At 21.1% G+C, this 22,758-nt stretch overlaps 1 protein-coding gene across 3 annotated transcripts; it reads right to left on the bottom strand.

Annotated features, from left to right (window-relative positions):
- LOC134836188 (homeobox protein abdominal-A homolog) lies at positions 1-17,558 on the bottom strand. 3 transcript variants are annotated; one of them, XM_063851460.1, is made up of 6 exons: positions 17,423-17,558; positions 16,867-17,047; positions 16,403-16,653; positions 14,103-14,150; positions 470-693; positions 1-409 (listed from the first exon to the last, which is right to left on the bottom strand). In XM_063851460.1, coding segments are annotated over exons 1-6 (969 nt in total). In that variant the 5' UTR covers positions 17,424-17,558; the 3' UTR covers positions 1-145. The 3 variants fall into 3 exon arrangements, with proteins under 3 accessions (XP_063707530.1, XP_063707528.1, XP_063707529.1); XM_063851458.1 differs by lacking the exon at positions 17,423-17,558 and having other exon boundaries at positions 16,867-17,200; XM_063851459.1 differs by lacking the exon at positions 17,423-17,558 and having other exon boundaries at positions 16,403-16,632; positions 16,867-17,200.
- Positions 17,559-22,758: the final 5,200 nt, after the last annotated feature.

Here is a 22,758-nt window from a genome sequence, read left to right as displayed (position 1 = left end):
TGATGCATGATGATACTTTTATATACGTTTTTTTTTGTTTTTTGTTTAAATGTACATTCAGACACATAATTTATTTTATTTTACGTTTTTTTGCTTATCTTGTTCAAGTATTATTATTTCTGTTTAGCATGAAACGCGGAGAAATTTACGACGAAACTTTACTGACGGCTTTCATGATGTCCTGATTCGTTTTGTTATCTAGCTGGCCCATCATGCCCAAGTGCCCCATGCCGCTGAGACCCAGTTTGAGGTCATTTTGTACGCTCGGGTGATGTAAATGGCTCATGCCTTGGTGCTGCGACACGAGATTGGCTTGATGATCGGTTTTGTGGTGCTGATTGTGATGTTGTTGGGCGGATTTTAGCGATTCTTGCTTCATTTTGTCTTGTTCTTCGCGTTCGCGACGAGCCTTTTTACAGCAATTTTTATGAAATTTCGTAAAATTTTGGGAAAAAATTCAGTTACTTACTTGTTCATTGATCTCCTTGACGGCACGAAGCTCCTTCTTTAACTTCATCCGCCGATTTTGGAACCAAATTTTGATCTGTCGTTCAGTCAAACACAATGCATGAGCAATTTCGATGCGTCGCCTCCGTGTGAGATAATGGTTAAAGTGAAATTCTTTCTCTAACTCTAACGTTTGGAATCGTGTGTACGTTTGACGACCTCTTCGTCGTGGGCATCCATTCGGTCCTGCAACAAAATTTATGTCTCTTATCTCCGTACGGGCGTATAGGTATGCTTTCTGTAGCATACGTGCCCGTACAGACGAAGAAATAACCATTTCAAACAACTTTTTTGTCTTTTTTTCGGCAATTTTCGCACTGCATGAACATAAATCCTTTTTTGTCACAACAAGGAAGACGAAAAAGGTACAAAAAGTCATAAAATAGAAAGTCAAGGGTTAAAAAATTACCGAAAACTAAGGAGAAAGTTACGTCACATTACACAAGCAGGTAGGTTTCGTCAAGTAAATTTCATGTCAACTCATTACCCAAACAAAAGAAAATTAGTTAGAAAACTTTCTATCCTTTTGTTTGAATTTTTTTTGCAAAAACAGACAAAACAGCCATAAAAAGGGGTTTTATTGCATTTCCGAACATTTTTATTTTTATTTATTTATTATTTTATTTTTATTTTCTTTGCAAAAAAAAATATTTTTTTTAAACAAAAAATTTTGTACCGACGGCTCTTCACAAAACATCGAGACATTATCTTTCTCTTCTGTTCTGTAAGTACGCGCTCGGGACATATAAAATAAATTGTGTCACATAAACGACAACGACCATTCAGTGTAAAAATATACACAAAAATAAAGTGTGAGAGAGAGGAAAAAATTTTTATATATATTTATAAATATTTTGTGTGTGCGAAAAAATTGTGAATAATATTAAAGTTAATGTTCTCGGGGAATAATATTATTATTATTATTATTATTATGAACATCGTTATATAAATGTATCAATGTTAACTGGCTCTAAAATAGAAGCTGTTATGAATAAAGTTTAATAATAATAGTTCTACTCAATATCATGTTTTTTGTTCATTTTGAGCAATGAAATATATTTTTAAATTTTTTTTTTTTTTTTTTTAAATAAAAATAATATTTAATAAAAAATAAATATTTTATTAATTATTATAGAATTTAATATATTTTTTTAAATACAAAAATTTTATATTTTTCTTAATTTTTTTTAATAATCATAGTTTTTTAATAAAATATAAAAGTATAATTTTAATTCATTTTTAATATATTTTTATTTATCCTATTATTTTTTCAAAATTTTATTTTATATAATTTTTTTTTAATAATTTAATTTAATAAAAATTTGTTTTTTAATAAAAAAAAATATTTAATTAAATCTTTTTTTAAAAATTAAATTTTTTTTTTAAAAATTAAAAATTAAAGTTTAAAAATGAATTATATTCCATTAATGATAAATAATTTTTTAAAAATATATGTTTAAAAATATTTTTCAAAAATTTTTTAATGAATTAAAAGTTTAAATTTACAATTCATTTTAAAATTTTTGAATTTTTTTAAACATATATTTTTAAAAAAAATTATATTTATTAATAAAATTTAATTTATATAATTTTTTATTTAATATATTTTTATTTTATTATTAAAAAAAATATTTTATTTAAAATAAAATTTAAAAAAAATAGAATAAAAATATATTAAAAATGAATAAAAACTTTACTTTTATATTTTAATTTTAAATTTATGGAACTTTTTATTGATCATATATATTTAGAAAAATGTATGATTTAAAAAAAATACAAAAAATATATTATTATATTTAAAAAAATATATTTTAGTATTATCAAAAAATATATTAAATTTTATAATAATAAATAAAATATTTATTTTTTATTAAATATTTATTTTATTTAAAAAAAAAAAAATTTTAAAATTGTTATTATATTTAAAAATAAAATTTTACAATATTATCTTTTTAAATAATATTTTTAAAAAAAAAATTATGAATAAATAATATTTTAAAAAAATTATTTAAAAAAAATAATAAATAAATAAAAAATTAAAAAATATATATTTTGATCAAAAGTTCAATAAAAATAACAATTGCGTAACTATTTATACAGATTTAACTTTTAAAAATATTTCTGAAGCGACAGATCTATCTATAGATAGATTCAAGACACTCAACTTAAACAAGAGACACGTATAAATATACATATATATATTGTATTGTATATAAACGATGATTATTATATACAATACACACAACATTTTTTTTTTATTTTATTTTTTTGAATAATATTTGTGGTTATTTGAATTTAGAATTGTTTTTATGGCTTTAATAGTACATTACGATGATTTTTATTACAAATTTTACGTTTTATCATGCTATTATTATTATTTTTATTATTATTAGCACATTTAAATCATTATATTCATGGTCGTGTGTTGTTTTTATTTTTTTATTTCGACGCGTCAAAAATTACTCTTTCGGCATTTTTATACAAAAAAAAAAAAATAATAATTTCTTTTCTCAAACATTATCATTTGTTTTATGATTTTTATGGTTCTCGTGCAATTCCGAACAAATTTCTTGTGCAATTTCTCGGGAAGGGGCGCAGCATGTGTATCATATACATATATATCTATTATAATAGTCACGTTCAATGTACTTTGTCGACGTTTTCATAGAGCATTCAACCTTTTATATAAAAATATCACAAGAAAAAAAACCGAAGAAGAAAATGTGTGTATTGTGTTGCTAAGCAACAATTGATTTGGAACCATATTTGATTCTTTTATGGTAATATTCTAGTTTTTTATTCAACATTTCAAAATACATTATTATCATTTCAGACAGATATGTTTAGTTTTTGGTTCGGAATTTGAATAAAATGTATATCTTTGAGAATTCATTAGAATAAATAAATTTTATACAAACACTCACACACGAAAAAATACTCAAGATGGTATTTTTTGTATTTTTTTTTAGATATCTTTAAATTAGAGAGAAAAAAATAAAATAAAAAGGTGTACATTATTTTCATAAATCATGCTTAATTTTTTAAAGTATTTTTTTTTACTTCCTGTGTGAGTATCGTAGGTGTCTCATATCTCAAGATGTCTCGAAAGAGAGAAAAAATATTTATTAATAATAAAAAAAATATTTTTTTTATAAAAAAAAAGAAAATCCGTTGAATTATTTATACTTCATATTGTTTATAACATATATGTTAAGTTTTATATATGATTGAAAAATTTGTAATCTTTTTGAAATGTATATTTTTTAATCATTTTTAATTGCTTGTTTAAAGTTTGCGCTCTCTCTCGCGCTATAAATACATCTTGATTGATATACGACCAATAATTTTAAACAATTTTTCTGTAAATCAGCAAAAAATATATGTTTAAAAATTTATATATACAACATTGTATATGTTAAAATTTATAACTTTTCTCTTTAAAAATAATGAAAAAAAAGCATTCCAACTAAGGGGAGAGCAATTTTAATGCCCGACTAACGAGAAATTCTTTTATTATAATTACATTACAAAAAAAAACTACTTAGGTCACACGCCATTTCATGTTACATTATTAAAATTAAATATTAAAATATTAACATTTTGACCAACAAACACGAAAGTTGTTAATTAAATTGTATGTTTATTTTTGTAAAACTTGTATAAAATGAAAGAAAAAATAAATGAATGAACGAAATGTTGTAATACATTCAAGGAACTTCGATTACTCAATATTTGTACTTTCGTTCTTGTTATAAAAAAAAATGAAACAAAAAAAAAATAAATATACAGAATTTTCAATTAAGATAATTATTAATACAAATTCATGACTTAATGGCGTATTGTAATACAATCATAATAATAATAAACAATAAAAATTGGCTCGTTTTAGGTCAAACATTGTCAATCAATGAATGGAGCGAACAATACGACAGCAACGACGACGACGACGACTGTGGGAGAGTAGGCGATTTATTATCTCTTTTTTTATGGCTCAATGGTCGAATTAATGGGACACCACGCATAGTTATTTGCTATTATTGTTATTGTTAGTCACAAAGTTGTGTGTTTTTGTAGACAATATCTACAGAGGGTTTTGGAAAAATTTCATTATAATTTTTTTTAAAGTAATTATTTATAAGAAAATAGAAATAAATCATTTTTAGTTTATTTTAAATAATTTTTGAAATTAATTAAAATAATAAAATTTAAAAATTAACTTTTTATTAATATATTTAATTTTTTTATATTTTTTTTTAAAAGTAAAAATAATTTAAAATCATTAAAAAAAAATAATTATTTTATTTTATTTTGTTTATTTCTAAAAACTTATTTTAATTTTCTAAACTGCAAAAAAAATTAAAAATTAATTAATTAAAAAATAAAAATGAATAATTTTTTGTTAAATTTAATTAATTTTTTAAAATTAAGAAAATAAAATTTAAAAATGTAAGTAATTTAATTTTATTTATTTATTTTATCAAATAAATTTAATTTAATGAAATTTTTGTTAAAATCTTATATTTTTTTTTTAAATATTTTTTTAACTTAAAAAAATAAATTAAATTGTTAACTTAAATAAATTCAAAAAATATTTCAAAATAATTTTTTTTTATTTTTTATTTCTAAAAATTTATTATTTAAAAAATTAATCAATTAAAAAAATTAAGATTAAAATTAGTTTAAAAAATTAAAATTTAAAAATATATTAAATTAAATAAAATTAAAAATTAAATTTTTATTAAAATATTTAATTGTTTAAAAATTTGTTATAACAGTAAAAGTATTTTCAAAACATTTTTTAAAATTCATTAATAAATTAATTTTATATTGTTTATTTAAAAAAAAATAATTTAAATTTACTAAACTTTAAAAAAATCAAAAATTAAATAATTTAAAAAAAATTAAGATTCATTTTCATTTAAAAATTATTTTTAAAATTAAATGTGGTTGAAATTTGAAAAAAATAAATAATATTTATATTTTAAATAATATTTATTTTAATTAAAATATTTATATAATAATATAATATTTTAATTTAATATTTAAACTTTTTTTAGTTAGAATTTTTATTTTAACTTTTTTTATTAAAATTAAGAAGTTTAAATAATAAAAATTATTTTTTAAAAAAATTTTGTCTTCATAAATTATAAAATTTATATTTTTTTTAGAATTTAAATAAATATAAAATAAAATATATTTTTATAATATTAATATATATTTTTATAAAAAAATCAAAAATTCAATAAAATATGATAAAAAAAAAATTAAAAAACCCTGTAAGGCTCTTTTGTATTAATATGGAGGAATTCTGGAGCAGTAATTAAAAGTATCTTTTTATGGCTGACGCAAAAAAAATGTCTTCCGTTAGTGATTTATGTCGCATTTACCGCGCTTTTATAGCTTTTCTTCCATACCTCATCATGCATCATCATATATCAAAGTGTGGTAACGAACTATTTTTTTTATAGTTTTATGGAGTATTCTTCAGTTTTTATTATTATTCACAATACAACATATATGATACAATGTTGTATGTAAACATATATAAAAAAGTAATAAAAAATTAAAATCCCATAATTTTTTTTTGTTTTTATAATTTTTTATGAACTTTTTGTATGAATGGGAAATCTCCGAAACAGTTGCTCCGATTTTAATATCCGAATTTTTTTTGTTCGTTTTATTATGATAATCATATTAATAAAATAATAATATAAATAGAAATAAAAAAGGTAAATTCCTCTCGCTAAGCGAAGATATACGACGTGATTGTGCAATCGTAAAAAAAAGTTTATAGCCAAATCGTAATAAAAGATTAGTTTTATTGACGAGTAGTAGTACTATTTTACTGATTGTTTTGAAAAATAAAATAAAAAATATTAAAATTATACACTTATAATTAGGTGAATGTGTCTTTGATTGATATGCATGACCAGATGCGAACGTATGTGGTAATAATTTTACGAGCTCAGAATCTCTTGTTTAATTTTTCGTTTCAGACATTGCCACAAATCACCCCCTGAATGAGCTGTGCCGAATTTTTCGTGAACGAGGGAGAGAAACGCCATTAAAAACAGTCAACAAACAACCCATGATGCGATGTAAGTAATTACAATGCTTTTGTTTATCAACCTGGCACGACGACGATAACAGAAGGCGAGTGAAAGTTTTCAACCCTAAATTATTTTTGAATACATTTGGCATCCCCTCGAACAAACAACTCCCAATTGTGTATTGGCGAATTTTAATTATTTTCGTTTTTTTTTTCGGAAAATTTATATTCTTTCCGACACCTCCGATCTAATTTCCATAAATGGCTACTTCTGGGCTGTTCTCGTGATTTATAAACGGTCCTAATCTATTTTATTTGTCGAGCAGAGGAGGGAAATTTATGCAGGATTACAACGAAAGTACGAACGAAAAATATGGTCTGGTTATCGGAGCATACAAATTAGAAAAGTTGCACAAAATATTGGCTTATCTCCCCCTTTTTTGTACGTTTTTCCTTCTTTTTTTGCTTTGTAAGTGAGTTTAGGTACATGTTTTAATAATAATCTTATAAATTTCATCTGAAACGCTTTTTTTCTCGAGATCAGGAAAAAATATCAAATTTTTGAACTTGAGATATTTTTTATTTGGAATGTAAAAAAAAAAATTTTTTTCTAAAAAAAGAAAAATATTAAATTTATTTTTTTTTCTTATTTTTAAAATTTTTTTAAATTTAAAATTTAAAATTAATTAAATTAAATTTAATTAAATTTAAATTTAAAATTAAATTTTATTTAATTTAATTTATTTTATAATTTTTATTAAGTTAAATTTATTTTTTTTTTTTATGAATTTTGACCAAATTAAAAATTTTATATATTTTTTTTTTTTTAATTGAAAAAAATTTATTAATAAATTAATTTTTTTTAAATTAAATTTATTTTTTTATTTATTTTTTGAATAAAATTAAAATTTGGTTAAAAAAAATAATATTCCAAAATTTTAAGTTCAGAATTGAAGTTTTATTTTTAATAATTATTTTCAAAAAGTTCTAAGTTGGCATTTTTCTTGAATATTTTTTTTTTTTTTAAAAAAAGGTAAACATTTTTAACTAATTTTTAGCAATTAAATAAAATTAAAATTTTTTTTTGTGATATTTTTTTTATTTAAAATTCAAATTTAAACTTCAGAAAATTATTTAAAAAAATGAAAAAAAAATTAATTAAAAAATTTTTTTTATTTAAAAAATAAAAAAAAAAAAAAAAAAAAAAAAATTATTTAAAAATAAAAAATATTATTAAAAATAAAAAGTTAAAAATTAATAAAAAAAATTGTAAAGTAAATCATAATAATACAAAAATTTTATAAAAATAAAAAAAATATGTAAAAAAATTTTACGAAATAAAATTTAAACTTTAGGTTCTAAATTTTTAATAAAAATTAAATTTAATTTATTTTTATTATTTTATTTATTTATTTTTATTATAAAAAATTTTCAATTTTAAACTATTTCTTTTCTAAACAGAAATTTTCATTAAAAAATTTTTTTAAAAATAATTTTTTATTATAAAAATTCTGATAAAAAGTCAAAAAATATTTTTTCTACTTTTCAGATAAAATTTCGTAAAAAAAATCTCTCACGCCCAAAAATTATCTTTTGCGAAACTAAAATTTCTCACAACTTATGAGGCGCAAATAATCCTCAAAAAAAACTCTCAAGGAACCAAAACGCAAAAACGAAAAAAATCGCTGCCCTAAGCAGGAAAAGGTAAACGAAAAAATATTACTCTAACTTTACAAACCATTTCACAATTATTATATTTATCGTAACAGATACGGAAAATCGTCCCATAGCAAAAAAAAAATAAATTTACAAAAAAAGAGGTGAGTGAAAAAAAAACTCTCGAAAACATGCTTGACTGAACGATTTGATTACTATCATATTGCCCTTTCATTGAGACTCGCCAAGTCAAGTACAGAGCAAAAAAAAATTTAAATTGTTTTTTGTACGTCCTTCATTTCATTTCACTCCATTCGACAAAACGAAACAATCAATCGATCGATCTAGATGTGTAATAAAATACAACAATTTATTGACTTGAGTGCCTCTCTTTTTTTTTGTGTCATTTTATTTATTTTTATTTTTTTAAAGGTACAACCAATTTAATTCTATTTAGGCATTTTTTTGGTGTTGTGTTGAAATCGTTAATTTTATTGACGATCTCATGACTAAATAATGACAACAACTTAAAATTATATCAAGAAATTTTCTTTTTTATTTTTATTTTTATTGGTCGTCAGTCAATCGAGCGAGATCCCTTCTTTAATACAAAAGTGTCGATAATTTATATTATCTTAAGTACCTGACGACACTTTATGTGACATTCAACCAGAAAAAATCCGTTTTTTGGCAAATGCTTTTAACAAAAAAAAAATAATTTTAAAGGCGTTTTCTCTTTAAAGCCACAAATAAAGAAAACAACAAAAAAATAAACAACATCTAAGATAACAACCCTCCCGCTTAAGTTCGGCGTACCGACATGCCCAAAAAATATTTGCCATTCCATAGTTTATGGCTTCCCATATCAGATAAAGAGGAAGAAAAAAAAAAGTAAAGCAGAGCGCGATGAAGAAAGAAAAGAATTTTTACAACACACACAAAAAAAAAATAACAAAAGAGAGTGCGACATCTATCTACTTACTAATGTTGTTATTTCTGCACGTGGTACGATCGTACAGATCCCCATGCACATACGGTAAGTAGCCATTTTTGTCAGATGCAGACATAATTTTCATTTTGTTTGACATTAACGACCCTCTTTAGATGGAAAATCTTTTTTTTTCTGTCGTATGCTTTTTTTATAGCGACAAGAAGACGAAAACCGACTGAAGAGAGCTCTTTTGTTGTTTTGACATTTTTTTAGTTATTAAAATGATTTATATGAATTTCAAGTTTTTTTTTGTATGTCTTGATAAATTTCATATACAACAAAAGAAAAAGAGCAAAAAATAATTCAGACATTTTTTAATAAAAACATGAATTGGAGGCCCTTTCAATTTATTGAAGGCAAAAAAAAATATGTAAAAAGGGGCTTGATTTGAACAAGGTTTTTGTATGAAATTGAATTATTTCATTTTAAAAAAGTTTAAATTTTTTTTTAATGTAAATTTTATGTTTTTGAGTCGAAATTTGATGTTTTTTATTAAAAAAAAATATTTTAAAAAATATTTAAAAAAATATTTTTTAAAAAAATATTAAAAAAATATATTAAAAATTTAAAAAAAATAATTTAAATTTAATTTTTTTTTAATATATTTTTTCAATATTTCTTTGAATATTTTTTTAATATTAAATATTTTTTAATTTATATATTTTTTTAATTATTAAATTAAATTAAATAATTATTTAATTAAATTAATTAATTCTATTAAATTTTATTCATTTTAATTTTTTATTTAACAAATTTAATTTTTAATTAGTTTTTTTTATTTTTAAAATTTGTTAAAAAATTAAATATATAAAATTTTTTAAAATATATCATTTTGCTTATATTTTTTGATCTTCAAGCTTAAAATCATTAAATAGACTTTCAAAATAAAAATTACGTATTTTTTACGGATTTTTTTACGTATTTTTATATTTAATAATTTTTTAACTTAAGAGCCATCAAAAAGACGTTCAAAGGAATTTTTTGTAATTTTTTGTCAATTTTTAGCTTTAAAATCATCTAATCGACTTTTAAAATAAAAATTACGAATTTTTTACGTATTTTTATATTTAATAATTTTCAAGCTTAAAAATCATCAAATTTGACTTGTAAATAAATTTAAAAATATTTTTTTTATTTTTAAATAAAAATTAAAAAATTTAAATAAAAAAAAATATTTTCAAATAAAAAAAAATATGTTTAAATAAAAATTAAAAAATTTAAATAAAAAAATATTTTTAAATAAATAAATTTATTTTTTCTCAGAAAAAAATAAAAAATTTTTGTCTAAAGCTCATAATTTTACAAGAAAACCTCCCTCATAAATAATTTTTTCTTCCTTCGTAAGTCTCATTAATAATAAAAAATGCAATCTAACAACTTTTTTTTCTTTAAATAAAATTATTCAATGACGTTCTCTTCTTACATACATTCACAATTCCCGCGAAATATTATATTGCATATTTATTAATTAAAGTTGTTTTTTCTTATACATTTCAGAAAAATACAGTAGCGATTCATTCACCGGAACGCTCAGCAGTCGAGTTATGTGACACAGAGAAAAATATCACGGAGAACGTCAAAAAATGCTGAATGTTTAAATAAACCCATTGAATTTACGACAAAAGTGCGGTAATAAAGTCGCATTATTGATACTTTTTCATGTCATTTAATCAATTATTATTTGTCTGGCTTTCCGTTCGCAGCGAGTTGGAGGAAAATTTCGAACGTCGAAGATTTCCACGGATTACGAAGAAATTGCCGTGACAAGAGTCGTTCATAAAACACGCCATCAACTACAAGAAAAAACATCAGAATGTAATTTACATAACTATCTCTCTCCTCCTCGAGTCGTTTTTTGTTGTTTGAAGATAAAAAGACATTTTTCCGTTTTTCATGCGGGGAAAAAATGGAATGGAATGGCAATGACATGTAAAAGAAGAGGAAAATTTGAGTTCATAACGACAATAGCGACATTGAACATTTTTCTCGTTTGCTACAAAAAAGGACGTTTCCTTGTCATGTTTGTCGCAAGAAACGAGAGAAAGCTAGAAATGTACATTTATAACAATAAGAAGGGTGAAAACGCCCTATAAAATAATACAACTCAGCTCTTAAAGTAATATCATAACAATATAGACGTCTTTTAATATTTTCTTTTTCGCACGTTATTTCTCATCTTTTTCTTTTTTTTACAGGTCCCGACATCTTGAGGAGCGAATTTGGACCCAAAAATGGTAAGTTTTAACTTTTTTTCCAATTAATTCAAACCAAGCAAAAATTTTAACGTTTAAGAAGGCTTCAAAAAACTGAACCCGTTACTGTTTCGTACCCTGTACCTCTGTACGTGCCCATGGGCGATTAGTTCACGATGATCAAAGCACCGAGAAATTCTAACAAAAAAGGTACGAAGCCACTTTAATGGTTAGATGAAAATTCAAAAGCGTTTTACAGTTCATAGGCTCTCATTTTCTTTTATCGCACAAAATGTGCATGATGTGCACGTTACACACACAATCACACACAGGAAAATGGTTACCTTTAACGTAACGATAATTTTTGCCATTGTCTGTGCCATTGCCGCTTGCCATGTTTTGCGCAATGCCAAACAACAAGCCATTCCCTCAATATACTTTATTGATCCTCAGAATTTTCAGCGCATGTCTATTAACATTTATTTAATGTTATAGCTCAGTTTTTCTCTGTTTTTGCTGCTCCAGGACGCACGATATGATATTTTGCAGGGAGAGATGCGAAAACAGCAAAAGAGATGATAAAACAATGAACATAAAATTTAATTTGAATATCTGGTAAATATTTTGTGAATGTCCTGTTTTCATATTTTTTTGTGCATGTTTGACGTTTTTAATTTAAACATTTAATCCTTTTTAATTTTTCATTCGATTTTTTATGGTAGGGCGTTGCAAATTAAATTTTAATATAATATTTACAAAATAAAATTAAAAAAAAAATTTATTGAATTGATTTGAAGGTTTTTTAGGATTTTTTAAATAAAAAAAAATTAATCAAATTAAAAAAAATAAATAAATTTTAATAAATTAAAAAAAAATATATATAAATTATATTTAATTAATTAATTAAATAATATTTATTTTTTGCTAATTTAATAAATTTTATATTATCGAAAATTATAAAATATATTTTTTTACAAAAAAAAAAAAAAAAAAACATTTAAAAAAAATTTTAATTTAATTATTTTTTATTTTTTAATTATTTGAATAATTTAATTTATTTTTTTTTTTAATTTAATTAAATTTTTTATTACCGAAAATTGCCAAATAAATATATTTTTTACAAAAAAAATTATACAAAAATTAATAATTAAAGAATTTTTTTTTCGACTTTTTTTTAAATTAAATTTAAAGAATAAAAATTATTTTATTTAATTTTTTTTTAATTAATTTTGAATAATTTTATTTATTTATTATTTTAATTAAATTTTATGTAAATAAATAAATTTTGCAAATATTCCAAAAAATACAATTCTTTGCAAAAAAAAAATTATATAAAAATTATTAATTTCAAGATAATTTTATAAAAATTTTTTTATTTAAATTTTAATAAATTTTTATTCTTAATAAATTTCTAACAAAACTTTAAAATTTAAGTTGAAACATCCTCGAAACGAAAATCCAATTCAAAAATATTTTCTCATTAAAAAATAGACAGAAATAAATGTCGGCACACAACTGACCGCAAACCATATTAATGGGTCTGTCTTCCATGTTTTTACGTTTGTCGCATTTGCCGATAGATCTCTTCTCTTGTAGATCTATTTATGATTACATTACAAGCATTACAACAACAACAACAACATGTTTTACTTTAAAATAAATTAAAAAAAAAGAAGAGCCATAAAATAAAATGAAAAGGGTGGGGTTCGAGTTGAAGTTGTTTCTTTTTTAATAATTACATGTATGTCTTTTTCCTCTATCCATCTAACATATAGGATTTTTTTTATTTTCTATATGATGAGAAAGCGCTCACTATTTTTTTCTTTATTTCTTTTAAAAGTCTCTGAGTTTATAAAAAAGTAACTTTCTTTTAATTTATTGCATTTTTTTTTCGTTCTTGTATTATTTTTTGGTACATCATATAGATTCGTATATGATAGAATGATACAAAAGAGAGAAAAAAAAAGAATGGTTGCCCATTAATACCTTCAATCTGTCACCTTTTCCTGAACGAATGTTCAAAATGATGCAAGCGGTTCGTTAAAGAGAGCCACTTCACCTTTTTTTATGTTTTATTTTATATATTATTATATATGTTGTATTATATATAATAAAAAACACTCTCTCTCAACATGACACTTAGAGATAGGAGATTGATAGAACTTTATATGAAATTTCTCTTTGACATTCTTTGTCTTTTTTTTAGTATCTTTTTTTTATATATGTATATGTTGTGTATATATAACATATATGTTGTACAAAAAAACATAGGAAAAGGTAAAAAATGTACTTTTTATGATGTGAAAGTTTTATGTTGTTTTTTTTTGTACAGGAGACTTCGATAAAAATATAATTAGAACTTTTCAAGATGATTTTATAACATGTGACATGCTCAAAGTTTAATAACATACATAAAAAATATATAAAAAATTTTTCGCGCCTTTTTTATATTTTTTTTTATATATCTTAAAAAATATCAATCCAATCCAGTTTTCTTCATTTTCAGTAACTTTTCTACCCCTTTTTGTTTCTTTTGTAATTTATGATAATTAATGTTCAGTCCAGATAAAATTTATGTTGTTGTTTGTATAATGGTCATTTCTTAGATATATATCTTCTTTTCTTTTATATATATGTTGTATTATATATAAATATATATAAAGAGAAAAGAAATATAATAACAATAAAATAAAAGTCGTAAATTTACCTGCAAAGTCCCCGCAAACTACACGATCGAAGGGGTTACTCATCCAATCTGGAAAAAAAAGAAAAAATAAATTTTATTCTATTCTTTTTTTTTGCTTTATATATATATTTATTCGTTTGTTAAAATAACATGGCGAGCGCAGACATGTCGTGAAAAACGGCAATAAAACGAAAAAAAATTTTTTTTTGCTTTTCTGATAACGTCGCGTCGAGTTTTTTCACTTTTACTCATTCACATGTTAATATTTTATTTTTATATATGTTGTTTTTACCAAAACTATTATTATATTGTTTATTAATTATAATTATTATAGACGCGTCATTTCATATTTATTTAGACAAAAAATATATAAACTATATAATAATTGGCCCATTTACATGTCGTTTATATTAATGTTGTTGTTTTTTTCATCTACATTATTTTTATTATTATTATTAACCATACATATATAAAAATAATGATATATATATGCGGGCTCATATTTCGGCACACATTTGATTGACAGACAGACTCAAGGTAAAAAAACCAAAAAAAAAATTCAACCGGCTTTTTTATTCGTTATGAGTATGTTGATGATGATGAAAACAAATCATCCATCAGTGGTGATGTCGTGCTCGTTAAAAATAAAAATGTCATATTATAAATAAAATTTATTAGATTTTTATGTGTTTTATAGAGCAATCGAACATTAAAAGGTCATTTAAACTTTAGACAGTCGTCGCGCACTCACTTTTCACAGAAAAAAAATAATAATAATATATTTTTTGTATATATATTGGGTATGTATAAATTTTTATATATATGTTGGTGTGTACGACCAAAAAATATATTTTTGAGCATGTATTGACATAACATGTGACGAAATTTGAGTAAGTGAATGAAATTGAAGTTGTACATTTTACCGACGGATATTTTTTTCTTCAAGAATTTTGTAAAATTATTTTTTGTACAGTTTTAATATTATTTTTAAATATTTTTGATTTTTAAATATTTAATAAAAATATAATTTTTTAATAAAAAATAATAATAATGTTTGATATATTCGAAAAAATTACTAAAATATTTTAAAAAATATATTTTTCATTATTATTTAATAATTTTTCTATATTTTAAATTTTTTAATGAAAATATTATTTTTTATTAAAATAAAGTTCAATAAATTTAAAAAAAAATAAAATATTTAAAAAACATATATTTATCAATATTATTTTTCTAATTTTTATAGTTTTAATTTTTTACTCAGAATATTATTTTTTATTTATAAAAATATATTTTATAACAATAATTTTTACTAAATTCGTAAAAACTTAACGAAACATTAAAAAATATTATTGAAATAATTTTAATATCATATATCTTATAAAAAAAATATAATTTTTCAAGAAAATTATAAAATACTCTTAAATAAAGTAAAAAATTCTAAAAATGACAAAAACGTATAATTTTAAATAAATTCATACATGTTTCGTGAAAAAAAAATTAAATATATATTAAAATAATAATTATAAAATTAAATTTTATTTTTAAAATAATTTTTTAAAATTATAATAAAATAAAAATAATTAAATTAATCAAAAATATATAATTTTTTAAAAATTATAACATAAAAATAATATATAAAAGTAACATATATAATAATTATTTATATATTTAAAAAAATATTAATAATTTTTTAATAAAAAAATATAATAATGAGAAATAATTTAATTTTAGTTTTATATTTTCATTAATTTTTTTTTTATTTTTTTAAATAAGGTTAAATAATAATAAAAATAATAATATTATTATTTAATTTTATTATTTAATATTATTAATAATAATATATTTTTAAAAATTAAAATATTGAAACATATTATTATTAAAAAAAATTATTGTTATTAATATTAAAAAAATAAATTATATGATTAAAAAAATATATATAAAAAAAATTAATGTTTAATATTACAAAAAAAATGCTCTAAAAGCAAAAAATTGTTTAAATTTTCATATTTCACATTTATCGAATAACTAAAATAACTTTCGTATCATAATTCCGTATGATATAATAACAACAAATAAGGCAAATATCAAATATCGGCGCCTATGTTTTAAAACATTTCTTTTTAATAAACACTGAAGAAATGTTAACAAAAAAAGCAAAACAATTATTTCTCATTAGTAAGCAAATCGAATTTCAAGTGTTCGTTATTATTATTATTTTTTTATCAGCTTTTGTTTTCATTTTTTACGTGATTTTTTCAAGTAAAAGTTTTTTTTTCTTTAAATATTTTTCAATAATAATAAAAAATATTTTTTCTCACCTGTAACAAGCCATGGATGTCGCGTAATGTCAGGCAAACCGCCTTGCCCTGTGCCGACGGAAGATAATCCCGAGGAGGAAAGTTGCGAGCTGGCAAGCGAATTGGCGTCAATTGCGGCGCCAGCTGATGCTGCAGAAACGGCCGCCGCCTGATGATAAAATTGGGCGATACTTGAAGCGCCTGCCGGCACTCCCATCGATGGATAACTGTTCATGACACTGTCAGTATATCTAGAGTTTAAATATTCAGATCTTAAAGGAATGGAAAATTAAATTTTTTTTTTAAATTTTACAAAAAAGGTGCAATTTTTTTTTTTAACACAAAACACTAAATTTTTTAAAGAATTTTTTTTTTATCAAAGGAAGGAAATTTTTTTTTACGTGATTTTTCACTACTTTTTTTTCGATAGAAGAGTGTCTGTGTGGAATTTTTTTTAGTTTTACGTGAAGAGGAGCGGTACTAACCTGCACGACTTATCATCTAAACCGGAAAAGCCTGGCATCGAGGAGTAACTGGCATGCGTTGTCGGATGGTTCGAGACGAATGGATACATTTTATTGTTACTTGTTGCCGGCGAATTGGGACTCCCTTCGCTACCAGTAGTAGTTAATGGACTACCCTCAGAATTTGGAGTCTGTGCGGACACTAATGAATTTGAAGTCGTGGATGAAGTAGAATTATTGGTATTGTGTGAGGATAGTTGTGAGCTTATAAATGGTTGGAACTGAGCATATTTGGGCAGCATACTATCGATTATGAATTTAGATGACATTTTGTCGCATTACAAGTTAGATTTTTTTTTTTGTAAAAAGCAACAAATGCAAAAATTAGTGAGTGATTTTTTTAAAAATATTTTAATTAATTTTAAAAATTAATTATTTTATTAATTAAATGAATTTGTTAGTAATTTTAAAAAATTATTTGACCAAAAAATTTTTTTAATAATTTTTTTTATTATTTAATTAATTATTAGTAATTGTTAGTTTTTATTAAAAAAATCGAATTATGCCAAATACTCACTCTATCGACATTGACGACATTAATTTAATTGCATTTAAAAAAAATTATTTAAATAAATATTTTTTATTTTTTTTTAAAAGTTCGAATTTTTATTTTTTTTTAAATAATAATTTTTCACAATTTTTTAAAAGTTTTTTTTAACTATTTATTTTTTATTTTTTTTTTATTTTTTAATTGTTTATTATTTTTTATTTATTTAAATCTTTATTTATTTTTATTTTTTTTTATTTATTTTTTTAATTAATGATAAAAATTATTTCCCGAAAAAATTTATAAATAAAATTTTTATTCGTAATTCGAAAAGCAATAAAATGCGTGATCACTGTCCGACAATAAAAATGCGACTATGTCTTGTTTTCAGCACTTTACACACGAAGACACGACGATAAAAATTATAAGAGCGTGTGATGTGTTGCGATGTAGATAGTACGATGTTGACTGAATGTGTTGTCTTGTTTTGCGTCTCGCACTCTCGTAGGCATGTATATATCTATGCGTGGATGGTGCACGATTGTCATTCAAAATGCAACAGACTTATTTTTATTTTTTTTTTTATATTTTTTCGATTTTTATTTTTTTTGTATTTTTTTCCTTCCTCTGATTTTTTTAAAATTTTTTTTTTAATTTTTTTTTTAAACAATGAACAGAATTTTTCTGCTACTTACACTTTTTCACTGCTTTTTAATTTTTTTTATTATTTTTTTTAGCACTTTTTATGCGAAAAACGTCAATTTTACGGAGAAATGTGAAAATTATTAGGATGTAAAACGAGGTACTTGGCAGCAGCAATAATAATAATATTTATATCAATGATAAAAAGTGTAATTTTAAGTCGATCGTAGTATTCCGAAGCTGTTTGCGTTATGACAAGTAGTTCGTTTATGGCACAATACAAAAGCCTTTTCAAACAAAAATCGTCGACACACAGCGCCGCGCGCGTATCTCTCTCAGAAATTCTTCTACACTCGCATTCATATTGGATTCGACGGCACGAGGGGAGCTCATATACTTGTCCCCCTCACACCAACGGCTCGAATCCCGCATGAATTCATGCTTACAAGATTTTTTCAGCATGGAGCACGTTCGTAGCCGAAAACGAGAAAAACTGGATTGGTTTACGATGAAAAGTTATTTGTTCCGTTCTGGCATCACTCACATGACCCCCGCCGATTACGGGGCGATTAAAACGACGACTTTTGACATTTTTGAGCATTTGACTCGTAAAATTCAAAAAATCCATAAACACCGCATTAAATTTCATCCCGAGGAAAATTTAATGATTTTCTGCTTCGATGATCTCCAACCCAAACAATACATCAAAAAACGTGACAATTCAAGAAGATTATCGCAGATTTTTCGAAAAAACGCGCCATCTCACTCGGAATCTAATTAGACTTGTTTTGCATCTCCTTCTCTTTCATAAAAACTTCAATTTTGCATCTCACGTGAGTGAATAGAGTTCTCCTTGTCACTCACATGCATGAAAAATAAATTAGAATCACACCCATAATTTTTCCTTTTAATCCAAATCAAGCAAAAAAAATGATATTTTTGTCTCTTTTTTTCTCATTCAGTTGTGATTCGAAAGAAAAATGCCAACAAGAACTATCATAAAACCTATTTGTAACTTTATATTTGAATGGCAAGTGGATATTATTATTAGAGTTTTTATATTGCCGGCAACTATAAAACTGTATGGTTTTTGCTGTTTTTGCTCCCTCGCTCTACGCATGTACCCGAATTTGTTTCGGAATGCATTTTACGACTTTTTTTCAAAATAAATAGATTTTTGGTCATTTTATTGATAAAATGCTTATAGTGCTATTATTAAACATATATGAATGTGTATATATGGGGAGAGATGTTGCCCAAGTAATTTAATTTTGTGTTTACTCACCATTTATCATTTTTTCGAGTGTTTTGAGAGTCGTGTTGAAGAGGAATGTAATCCATATTGTTTCCTCATCAACGAGACTCGTGATGAAAAATTTCTTTTGTTGATGAAATTTTATTAATCTGAAAAGAAATTAAGAAAAAAATATTTTATTAATAAAAATTTTATTAAATTCTTTAATTGTTATATGATATTTAATATTAAATAAAAAGAAATATATGTTGAAAAATTATAAAAAAATATATTATAATTAATTATTATAATTTTTTATTTTATTAATTTTTATATATTTTTATTTAAATAAATAATATTTTTTTATTAAATAATTATTGAAGAAAAAAAATTTTTTTATTGAAAATTTCATTAATTTTTATAATTCTTTAAATAATATTGAATGAAGAAAATATTTGATGAGAAGTTATAAAAATTTATTATTTTTTATTATTTTAATTTTTTTTAAAATATATATATGTTGAAAAAATTTGAAATTCATATTATATTAATATTTTGATCGTATTTTTTATATTAAATAATAATTTTAAAAAATTAATTATTATTTTGTTATAAATTTTAATTTAAATAAATATATTTATATTTTACGTTGAAGAAATCTGACAATATTATAATTATTTTATTTTTGATCGAATTTTATTATTTTATAAATATTATATATTTTATATTATTTTATAAATATTTTATATTACATTATATTTTTTTTAATAATTTATTTTATTTTTGAATGTAAAACAAAAAAAAATATATGTTGAGGAATTTTAAAAATTAATATTAAAATTATAATTGTTTTTTTTTTAAATTTTTATAATTAATTATTTATCAATTATTAATTTTATATGAATATTATAATTTTAATTTTATAACTTTAAAATCAAAAAATATTTTTTTTATTTTTTTATTTCAGATTTATTTATTTTTTTAAATTATGTATTGTTATAATTTAATGATAATGATAGTTCTCAATTTTTACTACTTTTATAAAATAATTAAAATTATTTAAAATTTGAAAATTTTTGTATTATCATATTTTACTATTTTAATTAAAAAAATATTAATAAATTATTTTAATTTTAATAAATCAAAAAATATTATATTTTAAACAAATAAAAATTTTAATTAAAATTATTTTAAACTTAATAATTTGAAAAATTTTTTTATAATTATTTAATAGTTCTTAAGATTTTTTTTTTTAATTTTTTATTATCAAGTTGTACTATTTTAAATTATAATTTAAAAATAAAATGAAATAATTATTTTAATTACTAAAACGTGTCATATAAAAAATTTTAATATTAATTTCGTACAAAATCATTAATTTTTTTTAATTTTAATAAAAATTTGTAAAAAAAATTAATATAAATATTAAATAATATACATTATTATTCATAACTTTTAATTTAAACATGAATGAATATTAAATCTTGCCAAAAAAATAACAGTCTTCATAACTCAGGTGCTTCGAAAGGAATTTTCATCCCATTTAATAATCAAAATAATAAAAATAAATATAAACATGCCGAGAAATGCATATTGCTCAACAAACTTTTTAATATATATTTATAAATAAAAATATATATAATTTTTTTCTCTGTACATAATTTATACACATTTACGCATGTGTACGTGTCATTAAAACAGGTCATTCTTACTTGCGGTTAATATATTACATTCATTAAAATGTCGTAAAATTTTTATTGGTTACTCTGTTTTTTTTTGTTATTTTTATTCAAAAATAGCTTGCACGTATATTATTATACAATGTATATAAACATTTATATTTTAAGTGTATTTTAATAATAAAAATAATAATAATTTATTTTTAAACATTAAAAAGATTTTTTTTCGCAAATCTTATTTGAAAGGCGATACTGACAGAGACACCTATTATCGCATTGAGCAACTTGCAACAAGGATGCATGCATATAACATACACGAGTATAATATACAGTAAAGGATCAATAATAGAGCTTAAAAAGTTTATTTTGTAATTTTCTTCCTTGATAAATTTTTTTTTAGTAAAAAGTTATTTTTTCCTGATTCGACTTGTATTTAGGTAACGCTAAATAACTTGATGTCGTCGTTTTTGTCATAAAATTATCAATTTTATACACATATCATGTATATTTTTATACTTTCATCCCACTTTGCGTTTCTTTTCTCGTCATATCGTTAAATATATATAAGATGCAATTTAAAATGGACACTAAAGCTATAAAAATGCAATAAAATGAATATTGATATACTCGTCTCTTTGCGATATATTTACGCACGCACACGCGGAGACCACAGGCAGTTGCGAACGAAGTTGCTTGTCGAGTCAGAGAGTGTACAAAGAAAATATATTCTCGATAATATTAATAATTATTGTCAATATAAGATATATATTTATACATACATATATATGGGAGTCGTAAATTTTTTTCTTCTAAATTGTCGTCATCATGTTACATGGCCTCCTTTGAGTTGAAGTTCATGCACAAAGGTAACAATTACGGAAATTTAATACTTAGACATGTCGAAAAATTAAAGAAAAAATATATTATACGAAAATATTTTTGTGATATTTGATATTAAAAAAAAGAGAAAAATTAGATTTACATTTTTCTTTATTTTTAATAAATTAAATAATATTAAAAATAGTTTTTAAAAATATTTTAAAAATTTTTCATAATTTTTTAAAATTATATTTAATATTTTTAATTTTTTAAAATTATTGATTATTTTTATTTTAAATTATTTTTTACATCTTTAATAAATTTGATAATTTAATTCATTTAATTATTTTATTTTAATATTTTTTATAATTTAATTTAAAAAATTTTAAATAAAACTTTAAAAAATTGAAGAAAAAAAAATAAATTGATATTTTTTTGTAAATTAATGTTGCAATAAAAAATTAATAAAAAATTTTTTTATTAAAAATAATTTTAAAAAATTAAAAAAAAATTATTATTTTTAAAAATTAATTTGTTTTAATGATTTTTTTTGTTTTTTTAAAATTATACAAATTATTATTAAATTAATTTAAAAAAAATAATAAATATAATTTAACATATATTTTTGAAATTTTTATTAATTTTTTAAAATAATATTACTATTCTTTTAAAAAATAATTTTAAAAATATTTTTTATTATTTTATAGTTTTTTTTTAATAAATAAATTATTATTTATAATAAAAAAAAAATTACAAAAATCATTAAAAAATTAATATTAATTATTATTAATTAATAAATAATAAAATTTAAATTGTTTAAAAATTGTTTTTTTAAAAAATTAAAGATTAATTACAACTTAATTTTAAAAAAATTAATTAATATTGAATTAAAATTTAAAAATAAATGAACAATTAAAAATAATAATTTTTCTAAATAATTTTTTAAAATTAATTTTATTAATAAAAAAATTTCTTTATTAATTCAAAAATAA

Source organism: Culicoides brevitarsis, chromosome 3 (genome assembly GCF_036172545.1).
Source record: "Culicoides brevitarsis isolate CSIRO-B50_1 chromosome 3, AGI_CSIRO_Cbre_v1, whole genome shotgun sequence".
Classification (NCBI taxonomy): Eukaryota; Metazoa; Arthropoda; class Insecta; order Diptera; family Ceratopogonidae; genus Culicoides; species Culicoides brevitarsis.
Note: the sequence above shows the minus strand (reverse complement) of the source record. Positions and strands in the feature narration are given on the sequence as shown.

What these genes read in the sequence shown, in the direction of transcription:
- LOC134836188 (XM_063851458.1), bottom strand. Translation starts at nt 17,174, where the DNA reads ATGTCATCTAAATTCATAATCGATAGTATGCTGCCCAAATATGCTCAG. An exon ending in ACATCCATGGCTTGTTACAG is followed by an intron (nt 14,151 to 16,402) that starts GTGAGAAAAAAT and finishes TTTTTTTTCCAG; the next exon opens with ATTGGATGAGTAACCCCTTC. An exon ending in TCAAGGAGATCAATGAACAA is followed by an intron (nt 410 to 469) that starts GTAAGTAACTGA and finishes TGCTGTAAAAAG; the next exon opens with GCTCGTCGCGAACGCGAAGA.